Source organism: Bos grunniens, chromosome 16, assembly GCF_055505025.1.
Source record: "Bos grunniens cultivar Pamir isolate PY7600 chromosome 16, Bosgru_T2T1.0, whole genome shotgun sequence".
Classification (NCBI taxonomy): Eukaryota; Metazoa; Chordata; class Mammalia; order Artiodactyla; family Bovidae; genus Bos; species Bos grunniens.
Genome location: NC_141180.1, coordinates 50,979,807 through 50,993,580, shown reverse-complemented (window position 1 = coordinate 50,993,580; position 13,774 = coordinate 50,979,807). Strand labels below are relative to the sequence as shown.

Genomic DNA, 13,774 nt, shown 5'->3' with positions numbered 1-13,774 from the left:
CCACAACCAGTAAGAAGACTTTGAAACAAACACAAGGTTCCCTGTCTAGAGGAAGGAAACCTCCAGAGATACATAATAAAATATATCTATCCAAAACAATAAAGGAAAACATCATAGTCTCTACCTCCAGAAGCTTAAAAACTATGGAGAAAAAGTATTGGTTACTTCCAATCATGTTCGACTCTTTGCGACCCCTATAGACTGCAGCCTACCAGGCTCCTCTGTCCATGGAATTCTCCAGGCAAGCACAGTGGAGTGCGTTGCCATAAGGCAAATATAAAAGTAAAGCATTTGATCAGTACATTATCCTATACTTTAACACAGCATACAACAAATTACAAAGTGATCATTCATTACATGTACCGTTTATATTAGCTCATTTACATATATATATATATATATACACACACACACACACACATATACATACACACACACACACATAGTTCCTTTGGGCTTTCCTGGTGGTTCAATGGTAAAGAATCTGACTGCTGATACAGGAGACACAGGTTTGATCTCTGATCTGGGAAGGCCCACTGGAGAAGGAAATGGCAACCCACTCCACTATTCTTGCCTGGACATCACCAGGGACAGAGGAACCTTGTGTGCTACAGTCCATGAGGTCACAAAAGAGCTGGATATGATTAAACGAATGCACAACAACAGTTCTTTTATATTATCTATTTCACTGAAGAGATTCATTCATCTCAAATGTGTCTTCCTTTACTTCATACTACGATTTCTGCCAAATTAGTTGGGAGTGATTTGTGTCAGTCTATGATTGGGTTCTCTATTCTATCTACTGATCTATGTGCTTATTCCTCCACCATTACGAGAGTCTTGCTTAAGACAGCAATATAGTATGTCTTAATATCAGCTACAGTGATTCTTCCTACTTCATTCTCCTTTTTCAAAACCATTTTAGCTATTTTAGTTCTGTGGCCTTTCCATATGCACTTTAAAATAAGCTTGGTTTTATCTTTTAAAAAAATCTTTACTAAATTTTATTTATCTTATATTTTGTGCCCCCAAACGGACAAGAAGCTTGTCTTCAGTGTCAGAACTGTATGCTATACTTATTAAAATTTCACGTATAAATAGCACAATGCTATTTGTAAAAGAGGACTCAACAAATATTTCCTCAGTAAACTACTTGCTGAAACAGTCTATCAAGAAAATGGGAATAACATTTTAAGAAGTGCAATGATGTACCTGAACATGTTCACTGCCAAGCAAAAAGAAAGACAAGAAGGGAGAAAGAAGAGGGATGGAAGCGGTCATAGGTTGATAAGAGAAAGAGAGAGTACATGTGTGTATGTGTACATGTGTCAGACAGTGGGAAAGAGAATATGTAAATTTTGATAACAGAGACACTATAAACATTTAGATATTTAACCTAAAGAAGAGATGACTTCAGAAAGCATAATGACTATAAGATAAATTAGATGATTATATTTGACTCTGAAGGCAAAACTAGGACCAATGATTAGGAGAAAAAGAAATTCAGCTTACCATAAAGTAAAATTCTGTAACACTGGAGTTGTCCAATAATTGAATGAATAGGATTCATTTAACATTAAGTTGTTGTTGTTCAGTAGCTAAGTCATGTCTGACTTTTTGTGACCCAATGGACTGCAGCATGCCAGGCTCCCCTGTCCTTCACTATCTCTCAGAATTTGCTCAAATTCATGTCCGTGGAATCAGTGATGCTATCTAACCAACCCAGCCTCTGCCGTCCCCTATTCCTTTTGCCTTCAATTTTTACCAGCATCAGAGTCTTTCCAGTGAGTCCACTATTCACATCAGGTGGCCAAAGTACTGGAGCTTCAGCTCCAGTCCTTCCAATGAATATTTAGCACTGATTTCCTTTAGCATTGACTGGTTTGATCTCCTTGTTATCCAAGGAACTCTCAAGAGTCCTCTCCAGAACCACAGTACGAAAACATCAATTTTTCAGTGCTTGGCCTTCTTTGTGGTCCAACTCTCAAATCTGTAAATGACTACTGGAAAAACCATAGCTTCTGACTATATGGACCTTTGTCAGCAAAGTGATGTCTCTGTTTTTAATATGCTGTTTAGGTTGGACACAGTTTTCCTTCCAAGGAGAAAGGGTCTTTTAATTTCATGGTTGCAGTCACCGTCTGTGGTGATTTTGAAGCCCAAGAAAAAAAAAAATGTCACTCCTTCCACTTTTTCCCCTTCTATTTGCCAGGAAGTGATGGAACTGGATGCCATGATCTTAGTTTTTTGAATGCTGAGTTTTAAGCCATCTTTTAAACTCTCCTCTTTCACCCTCATCAGAGGCTCTTTAGTTCTTTGTTTTCTGCCATAAGAGTGGTGTCATCTGCATATCTGAGGTTATTGGTATTTCTCCTGGCAATCTTGATTCCAGCTTGCGATTCATCCAGCCCAGGATTTTGCATGATGTACTCTGTACAGAAGTTAAATAAGCAGGGTGAAAATATACAGCCTTGACGTACTCCTTTCCCAATTTGGAACCAGTCTGTTGTTCTAGGTCTGATTCTAACTCTTGCTTCTTGACCTGTATATAGGTTTCTCAGGAGACAGGTAATGTGGTGTGTATTAACACCTCTTTAAAATTTTTCCACTGTTTGTTGTGATCCACACAGTCAAAGGCTTTAGAATGGTCAATGAAACAGAAGTAGATGTTTTTCTGGAATTCTCTTGCTTTCTCTCTGATCCATCGAATGTTGGCAATATGAACTCTGGTTTTCCTGCCTTTTCTAAACCCAGCCTGGTACTCAAGCAGCACTGAGGGTTGAAATGGATTTCAATCCAGATGTCAATATCAGAAACATAGTTGATACCCAGAATACTGTGTTGAGAATAATTATAAGACTGCATATATAGTCGGTGGGAAAGGGTCCTATGATCAGTTAAGAGTATCTATCACAACCTGGCAGAAAGGAGGGTAACAGAAATACCTTATATTTACTATCTCTGTATCTGGATGTATTATTTTCAGAAATGATTATTCCTTGTTGAGAATTTAGATGTGAGCCAAGTAAAGTGTCTCTAAACTCCATAAGTCTAGGACTATCCTTTAAATGTTTGATGAAATGATATCTTAAAGTATTTTTAAATGACAGTCCTCAGCTACAATCTTGGATTACTGCTTAAGCAACAAAAAAGCACTTCGGGGTTCTTATACTATAATTCACTCTGGAGACCACAGTACCATCTTAAAAACTGCACTGTACTTTACAATTTTTAATGTGTGCATGTTTTAGTTTTCAGTAAAATTTGTGATTATCAGATATCAACAGAGAAAAGCATGCAAATAGGAAAAGTAAAATTGAGATCTGAAAAATACAAAAAATTTTAACCAAAATATTATTTTAATGATGTCCCAAAACATTACTAATTAAATCAATCATCATAAGATATTCACAACATAAGATACCCACATCAAAATAAACACTGAGGCAGAAAAATTTTTTTCTTCCCCCATTCCTGTTCTTCACAGAGATTACACTTATCACTTGCAACTCAAAAGAAACACCCATTGCTATCTTGGCATAAATTATCCAAAGTGAAGTCACTAGACCAGCAGCAGTATCAGTAGCATCACCTGAGAAGGTGTTAGTTAGTTAGTTAGTTAGTTTAGTCACTAATCGTGTCCGACTTATGGGGTTCCAAGAGTCGGACACAACTTAGCGACTAAAACTAAGTAACTAACACCTTCTCAGGTGATGCTACTGATCCTGCTGCTGGTCTAGAGATGCCAATTCTCCAGCCCCATCCAACCTACCAAATCAGAAACTCTGGAGTTTTAACAGCCCTCCATATGACTCTGATGCATATCCTGAAGTTTTCAAACCACTGTCTTAGAAAATGGTTGCTCTTTCTAACACGCCAGGATCCCTTTGCCTGCTTCTCCTTAGTGTCTCTGCTCTCCCACATTTTGTACAACACTAAAGATTTTCTCATCTGAATGATTAATTCACCAATAACTCTGGGAGGATTTCCTACTTTCTTTCCTTTTAAAATGTGAGGCTGCCTTTTAAACCATCCAATAAGTTTTAACATTTTTTATTACACATAAATTATGAGATGTTTAAATAGAGATTTTTAACATTTGAAAACAGGCATAAAAGCAGGCCTATATAAAAGTCATTTTGTAAATGGCCTTTTTCTTTTCATTCCATCTGAAACTATATACCAAATAACACATTTGTAGGAAATTTTTAAACTAAATAATTACACCTGTCAGTTTACAAAGAAGAAATCATCCCATGGCCATCAAAATGATCACTTTCTTACAAAAACATCTCTTCTGACATTTATATAATCCACTCCTTCACTGCATCTTACTCACCTGTGTACATAATGCAGCTGATGAACTGAATCAATTGCTATCACCATCTCAGCCAAGTAAAATCGAGCCATGTCTTCAGGCAATCTATCTTCAAATTTGCTGAGTAGAGTAAGCAAATCCCCACCAACATAATAATCCATAACCAGGTACTAGGAATGAAAATATAAAATGTACTCAATAAATACGAGTGAAAAATCAATGTACTTAATGTACAGCAAGGTCAAACAGCACCAGATCAAATACTTTTCTTGTTAGTTAACAAGAAGCTATGTAAGATGACCAGGAGCACTCACAATAAGTCTTAAAAATTTCATAAAGTAGTAAATAAATCTTCTAACAACTGGTACAGGGAAAAACATGGGATTATCATTGCTTTGATGTTGTCTTTAAAAGTGAAAAATAACATCATTATCGTCAACCTACAACAACAGACCACAGTTTTACCAACATTTCATATAAGATAGTCATTTATGTTGAATAAATTCATCTTCATCATCACTATATTTTCCTTATTTCATCTTGAACCAGTAAAGACTTTTCTTAGGTATACATAAACAGAGGAGAAGTAATTTTAGATACAAACTCTGATGGGTATGTAATATTGTGATTTATAATAAGAAATATATATATTTTGGAATAGAGCAGAGAACTTCTTAAAACCATTGTAATTTAGAAAGACGGTAACGATAACCCTATATGAGAGACAGCAAAACAGACACAGATGTATAGAAGTCTTTTGAACTCTGTGGGATAGGGCAAGGGTGGGATGATCTGAGAGAATAACATTGAAACATGTATATTATCATATGTGAAACAGATCGTCAGTCCAGGTTCGATGCATGAGATAGGGTGCTCAGGGCTGGTGCACTGGGATGACTCAGAGGGATGGGTTGGGGAGGGAGGTGGGAGGGGGGTTCAGGATGAGGAACACATGTAAACCCATGGCTGATTCATGTCAATGTATGGCAAAAACCACTACAATATTGTAAAGTAATTAGCCTCCAATTAAAATACGTAAGTTGAAAAAAAAAACATTGCAATTTCCCAAATGACAAGATAAAGGTGTCTTTTGTTATTTATAACAAGTTCCTTTCAGCTACACTAGAGTTTATAAGGTGACTTTTGGAAAACCTCTAGGAAACCTAAGGATGGGGGCTAGTTGCCTGGGGCACCAACCAAGAGTAGACTATCAGAACTTTCAGTCTCACACCCTCACCCCCAGAACCCTCACTCGTGACCTCCAGGGAAAGGAACTGGAAATTGAATAAATCATCAACATCCATATGATCCAGCAATCCCACTCCTGGGCATATATCTGGAGGAAATGATAATTCAAAAAGATACATACACCCTCAATGTTCATAGCAGTACTATTTATGACTGTGGAAGCAACCTGAATGTCCACTGACAGATGAAAGGATAAAGAAGATGTGGTATATATACATAATGGAATACTACTCAATCCTTAAGAGCATGAAATAATAACACTTGCAGTAACGTAGATGGATGTAGAGATTATCATATTAAGTGAAGTCAGTCAGACAGAGAGAGACAAACACCATATGGTATCGCTTTTCTGTGGAATCCAAAATGTAACACAAATGAACTTATTTTCAAAACAGAAACAGACTCACTCACATACATAGAAAACAAATGTAGGTATGGTTACCAAAGGGGAAAGGAGGTGGGAGAGGGATGAATTAGGAGTTTGGGAATAGCACATATAAACTGTTGTATATAAAATAAACAATAAGGTCCTGCTCCATAGCACAGGGAACTATATTCAATCTTCTATAATAAAACATTATGGAAAAGAATATGAAAAAGAATATGTATTATATGCATGTGTATGTATGTGCATACCTGAATCACACTGCTATACACCAGCAACTAACACAGCATTGTAAATCAACTATGCTTCAATTAAAAAAAAAATCAATGGCCAATTATTTAATCAATCTAAGCAATCATGCTTAAGTTGTGAGGCCTTCATAAAAACTCAGCCTGAGGTTTTACAGAGCACCTAGGCTGACGAACAAGTGGAGGTGCTGGGAGAGTGGTACAGCCTGGGAGTGGGCATGAAGCTCTGTGCCTACCCTTCACATCTCTTTCATTGGGCTATTCCTGAGTTCTGTAAGCTGCTTTAGCAAAGAAACTGAATTTGAGGAAAGGGTGGTAGAAAAATCTCTCATCTACAGCCAGGAGGTCAGAAGCACCAGGAACAACATGGACTTTGCTTTGGGGAGTATATGTGGGGACATCTTGAAGGACTGATGCCTTCTCTCGGTGGACAGTATCAGAACTGAGTTAAATTAGAGGACACCCAGCTAGTGTGGGAGAATTACTTGACGTGTGGAAAATCCACACATCTAATGTCAGAAGTGAAGTAGTGTGCAATAATGTAAATAAAAACAATAGTGTCCCGTTACAGCATGTGTACACCAAAAAGATAAAACAAGGAGTACACAACTAAATGCAGCCTGGGCTGTTAGATTAGAGACTATGTCTGTCCTAACTTTTCGCTATTTTCTAGACTTCTTCGTTATTTCCTGGATATGTATTACATACACATGAGTATATTGTTATGTTACATAGTTTATGTTATACTAACATAACATAACACTAACATAACATAGTTACTGAGCGAAAGCTAAACATAGTGGAAAGAAAGAAGGTTTTGTACTCAGAAAGACCTGTATTCAAATTCTAACTGTGGGTTATAAGTAGCTTTTGAAAAATTAATTCCTTTGGCACTTTACCTTCTTATCTATATAACTACAATAATGATACTTTCTCCAGAGTACAGCATTTACAAGAAGGTTAGTAAACAGAATATATTTAAATGCCAGTTATAATGTCTTTAAGGTGATTTTATTATAGAAGAGAGTTACTATTTCAAGTTTATTACCAAGCTGACATTAAGATTTAAAAGTCTTGAGAAAATTCACATTCTTATTACTATACATTAAAATTATAAGCATGGGCAATTTTGTTAAATTAAAAAAAACATTTCATTTTGTTAATCCCTGAAAATCAGGAAAACAATATATTTCAAATTATGGTCTACGGTTTACTTGCTGTATTTACTACGTCTAATGTTTGACAGACTGTCAAGAAGGTTGCGTGTGTGTGTGTGTGTGTGTGAGTAAAGTTGCTCAGTCATATCCGACTCTTTGCAACCCCGTGGACTGTAGCCCGACAGGCTCCTCTGTCCAGACTAATTTAATGTAGTAAAATTTTGTTAACCTAAACATGTTGCTAAAATTGGCGATGGATATGGAGAAGAAATCCACAGCTCTAACTTTAAAAAGAAGTACTCTGAATATAGTAGCAAACATAGAAACTTTTCAAATAAAAAAACATATCTTTAAAATCTAATATTTATACATAGAAAGTCATAAAACATAACTTACTCTCCAATAAACATTTACTAGGTACCAATCAGGATTTCTTTTTGGTAGCACACAGAGTATGAATAGATCAAAGGCTTTTACATCAAAAGCTCTTCTCTCTTGAAAGTGTACTCTGTCCTTGCCATACCAGAATCCTAAAGTCTGAGTATACCATCTATCAATAAACAGCTAAAAAATAATCATCCTATCATTTTCTCCATCCACCATCACCATTTAAAACTTAGGCTCTGAGAGTCACCAACTATTTCTACTTTCATCCTCATATGCTTTGTGCTTCTCTTAACAAACCCCAAACTCCATGAACTCCTTCCCTTCCAATCTTTCAGTGTGCATCATGTATCTCTTCTACAGTATACAACCATCCTTGAGACAGAATAAAACGTAAGTACTTAAGTGTTCCTTGCTCTCCTATCCTGCCTGCTAAGAGTGTTCTGCCTCTGACTATTCACATTTCCCCCCACCTTGTCCTCAGAGGTAGAGTAGGTGCAGTTAAGACAGAATTCAGCAACTGGGGAAAGGAAGAAGCAGAAAACACACAAGGAGATTTGCAAGAGAAAAGAAAATGAACTATACTCGCAACAGAGTTTTATTGTTAGGCAGACAAAACGCATCCAAAAAGGCAGACAAGTAATAATCTCACGTAGGAAAAAAAGGCCCTTTTCCTCTACAACATATCCCGGTGACTGTCTCTAAGTCATTCTTTTATGCTTTCTCCTTTACTATTCACTAAAACATTCAACTAAATCATCAGGGTTTTGTTGAGTCTGCTGCTGCTGCCGCCGCTAAGTCGCTTCAATCATGTCCAACTCTGTGCGACCCCAGAGACAGCAGCTCACCAGGCTCCACCGTCCCTGGGATTCTCCAGGCAAGAACACTGGAGTGGGTTGCCATTTCCTTCTCCAATGCAGGGAAGTGAAAGTGAAGTCGCTCAGTCGTGTCTGACTCTTTGTGACCCCATGGACTGCAGCCTACCAGGCCCCTCTGTCCATAGGATTTTCCAGGCAAGAGTACTGGAGTGGGGTGCCATTGCCTTCTCCATTGTTGAGTCTATTTCCTACTAAATCTGTGAAGTCCATCTACTTCTAACCCTACCAACTATCCTAATCCAGGCTCCGGGCCTCTCTTGATTATTTCACTACTGCAAGTTTATGGCCAAAGTGAACAGCTTTCTATAATACATTTATTCTGTAGATAATTTTCTTGGGAGTGGAAAAAAGAATACAGAACAAGAGAGGGACAAATGAAATCATTCACTGATTCCATATTTATATATATATAAAAATAATGTACTAGGTGCTAACATTACATGTATGCAAGGGAGATACAATTAACAAGACACAGTTCTTGCCTTCGTGGTATTTACAATCTAATGAAGAAAAAATACAAATAAATGGGCATTTTTAATGTAATATAAATCTCTGACAGAGATAAGCAGAGGGTACTGCTGTAGGAAGAGGAAAGGAAAAGAATCTGTTTTTAATCTGGTTCACTTATTCGTCTGAAATTTATTGATTTTTTGTACAAGGTGTGAAGAGTACTTTCTCATATGCAGAGAGTCAATTATTTAAAACAAGTAGTTAAATACTCCATTCTTTCCTCCAACTTAATTGAAATTCCCCTTCATCATATTTTAAGATGCTACATACACTTGGGTCTGCTCTTGGGCACTCTATTCTGCTATAGTTGTCTATTTCTGTATCAGTATCATACTGTTCTCATCAACTAATCAGTAACATTTAATATCCAGTAGGACAAGTATCTACTTCTTACAGGGTGACTACCTTTAAAATACTCAATATGGCAACAATGTCTTTAAACAAGTTTAAGAAAATCAGAGACTGAGAGGCAACATTCAGATGGCATGCTGAGGAGATGATAATCCTAACATAGAGAGGTCCTACCAATTGTCAAGAAGAGGGGAAGGAATCCAGCAAAACTAGGCTGAGGCTATTAACAGGTAACTCACTTAAGAGGAAACACAATTAGCCAATTAATACATAATCAAAACCAAAGCAACAATGAGATATCTTTCATCAATGCGACTAGCAAAAAGATCACTGCTGTTTTAGAGAACGTGAGTTAAAAAACATTGATTTTTTGAAAGATGAGTGACTACAACTATTTGGGAAAGTAATTTCACAGTATTTATTGAATTTTAAAAGACGCATACCCCTCGATCTAGCATTTCCACTCTTAGGAATATCAGTTCACTTCAGTCGCTCAGTCGTGTCTGACTCTTTGCGACCCCATGGACTGCAGCACACCAGGCCTCCCTGTCCATCACCAACTCCCAGAGTTTACTCAAATTCATGTCCATTGAGTCAGTGATGCCATCTGACCATCTCATCCTCTGTTGTCCCCTTCTCCTCCCGCCTTCAAATATAGTCAATTAAAATTAAAGCTCCAGTGTGTAAGGCTTACGGGCAAGTATGCTTACTGCACAGCACTGTTGATAACTGGAGCAAATATGAAAATATGAATAGAGATCAACATCAAAACTGGTAATTGGATCCATTGAATATATTAATTCTGTGAAATATTATACTGTTGCCCAAGAGAAAATTAAACATATATGCCCATGAGATATTTTAAGTGACAACAGCAAGCTGCTGTATAATATATACTTTGTAATTCCATTTTTATAAAAAGGAAGAAAATATCATATACACACAAACATACAATTCTACAAAGCATAAAAAATGAAAGGATACAATAAAGTTAACATCAGTTACCTTAAGAGGGTGAGACTATTAACTTTTTAACGTATAGAGATCACTGTACAGAGATCACTGTATAGAAGGGAAAAAAAATCTAGTCAAACTGAGGTCAACCATTGGAGCCAAGTTCTGCTAAAGGCCAAAGGTGATGGAGTCAAAGGCAAAGGACAATAAGAATAACCCTAAATATAAAGATATACCTCATTCACATTGAGAGAAAAGAAGAGGTCCAAATGTGGATAAATTTCTATACAGGGGAGAGATGAAAGGAAGATGCTGAGGTCAGAGCATAGAAAGTTAAAGTTCATGCTGGAGTAGCCAATGGCTTTCATTTTCCCCAGAAGTAGGAGTTATAGAATGAAAGTACAGTAATCATAATTTATATAATATCCTCTACTGGAGATAGGGATATGACTGTTTATTCCTATTTTATGGCTATGTAATAAAAGAGAATGAAGATAAATTATTTGCCCAAACATACATTCAAGAGTAGGAAAGTCAGAACTCAGGGTTCTTGATCCTCTGATCAATTTCCATCTTACTCAAATTAGAGAGACTCAGCGTTCAGTAAAAAAAGCTGCCAATATCCATGACATAAACAGCAGGTACTAAGCACCAAGATAACAAAAAAAGAAATTAAGGATACAGGCCGAGTCTTCAGAAATCTTGTATCCCTCCAAAATAAACAGGTCTCTAGATGTGAATATACACATCAGAAAATTTCCAATTCTGAATTTCTAAAAAATCCTTAATTAAAAGTTTTGCTTTTTAAGGAACAACATTCCAAGGAAAGAATGCTAAAGTATGTGAAAACATACAATAAAAGAATGCTATGAAGGCATACGATAAGCCATGTGAAAACATACAATAAATAAATAGTACAAAGGAAAAAACATTTCACAGACCAGATACGCTTTAGAAGTTGTCTTAGGGAAAACACCAAACTCCTTTAGTTATCTTGTTCTAACATGAAGAGATTAATAGTCAGTCCTTAGAGCCCCACTTTTATTTATCCCTTCTAGCTTTTTGTTTTTTCACTCTTTACAAAAATACCTTTCTAACTATTCCTATCTTCAGTACAAACTGGATTCTTGTAAGAATTTGAAGTTCATATGACTAAATACAATTCAATAAATATCTTTCACCCACTAATCAGTTTACAAATGCTGATTCAAAAAGTAAAACTTTTGCTTTAAATATCTTTTTGTTTTTTCCTCAAACAACAACAAAAATAACTAAATAGGAAAGAGTGGATAAAAAATATGAAGAAGAAAATTTTGTTGATTTGTAATATTCTAAATGATGTCTAAGTGAGTAAGTTTATGTGTCCATATACATGCTACCAAGTAGGCTTGGCTTTAGTGAGTTTTTCTTAAGGAAAAAAATGTTCTAATCACATCTTAATATCATTCATTAAATTATTCAACTTCTTCCTAGTAAATAAAATGCACATATGCTATGATTATTGTTTCATAAACTGACTATAGTGAATCTGAACTTATTACAAATGAAAGTCAAGTTACTGAATATTTATCACAGCTTTCTTGAACTGTATAGCTCTGAAAATTCTATTACTTGTTTGACTGGTTTAGGGCTACTAGGGTTAAAAGTTATTCTGGAAAATAACTATGTATAATAAAATTTCCTTTTGGGTATCTACAGTTAGGCTTGTCAATATTTTTAAATGATTTTATTTTCTTATATTTTGTAAATATTCAAAAGAAAATCTTTGATGATAACTAAGATAATTTAGGACTTCTGACTCATACCATGAAGGTTTCTGTAAGGAAAAATTGACACTTTACAGGAGATCTGAGTTCTAGAGCATTTCAGTCCTCCTCAGTTATTGTGAAACTTTAATTCTAATATAATTAATGACTGGCTATACACACAGTTTCTTAAAAATGTCTCTGAAAAAGAAGTATTAATCCTGGTGTCAAATACAAAAAGCAAAGACTCAATAACTCAGAGGACAGAGAATCTCTGAGCTATAAATCAGGCTTTTTAAATTGAAAATTAGGTAAAATTTTGCTATATAAAATTTGGTATTTGAACACTTTATTTCCATTCTATATATTTCTATATTTATAGCAAAATATAGATTTTAAGCAAACCATAAATATACAGTGTTATATCTATCCACAGTAGAATACACTGTCATAGTGGTCTATAGTCCTTATCTTAAAATTTTTGCAAAGCTATGATAAACTGTTACAATTTTGCTAAGCAAATACTTGGCACATGTTTGACTTACTTTTAAATTTGCTTATCTATGCAGATTATATTTGAAATGATACATTCATCCCTAAAATTTCATGTAAGTATGGTAAATTCAAGTCAAATATTCCATTCAATTTAACAACTGAGCAACTAAAATGTGCAAAGCTCTATGTCATGACTTTTAGGCAATAGACTATAAGTCACAATAAAAAATATGGTTTATATGAACATTCAGTAATCATTATAAAAGAAATAAATGTTATGAAATAATATTTATTCCTATTACTCGAACTCTATCATTTTCTATTCTATTTAATTTTTTAAGTGCTGGTTGTAACCTACTAAATTGGTTTTATAACTCACTGCTAAGTCACTTCAGTCGTGTCCGACTCTGTGCAACCCCATAGACAGCAGCTCACCAGGCTCCCCCATCCCTGAGATTCTCCAGGCAAGAACACTGGAGTGGGTTGCCATTTCCTTCTCCAATCATGAAAGTGCAAAGTGAAAGTGAAGTCGCTCAGTCGTGTCCAACTCTTCGTGACCCCATGGGCTGCAGCCTACCAGGCTCCTCCATCCATGGGATTTTCCAGGCAAGAGTACTGGAGTGGGGTGCCATGCCTTCTAACTCACTAATGGGTCACAATTTGAAGTTTGAAAAACACTACTATACTCTGGAAGCATGTATGGAATATAAGGACAAGTAATGACCCTGCTTGAACACCTTGACCTGTCCTGATATCAGATAAACCCCACAACTATTAAGTTTCACTAATCTCTGATTATATTTTAGCTAAAGATAACAGGGTTCATGTCATTTATTCAAAAAAATTTTTAAGTTGTACCAAAAAATCAAAGACACACACACACACACACACACACACGTTAATCATATAATAGCAGTACTAAAAATGTAAAGGTAAAATGAAATAGGAAAGATTAATTCAAATTGTGAATTCTGAATTTAAGACACAGAATTTGAGCACAGTTTTAAAGTACTGGCTAGACTTCAACAGGACTAGTGGCAGGAAGAGGAAGAGGAGTGACATAGTATGAAAGGTATTATGGAAAATAAAAATGAAGAAGAG

The 13,774-nt window shown here is 35.8% G+C and overlaps 1 protein-coding gene across 27 annotated transcripts in view; it reads right to left on the bottom strand.

Annotated features, from left to right (window-relative positions):
• The window catches only part of CDC42BPA (CDC42 binding protein kinase alpha), a 297,854-nt gene that overhangs the window by 164,823 nt on the left and 119,257 nt on the right, over positions 1-13,774 (bottom strand). For all 27 annotated transcript variants that reach the window (XM_086345011.1, XM_086345012.1, XM_086345017.1 and 24 more), the window contains one exon: positions 4,340-4,488. In XM_086345011.1, coding sequence (XP_086201137.1) covers positions 4,340-4,488 — 149 coding nt within the window. The remainder of the gene's footprint in view (positions 1-4,339; positions 4,489-13,774) is intronic.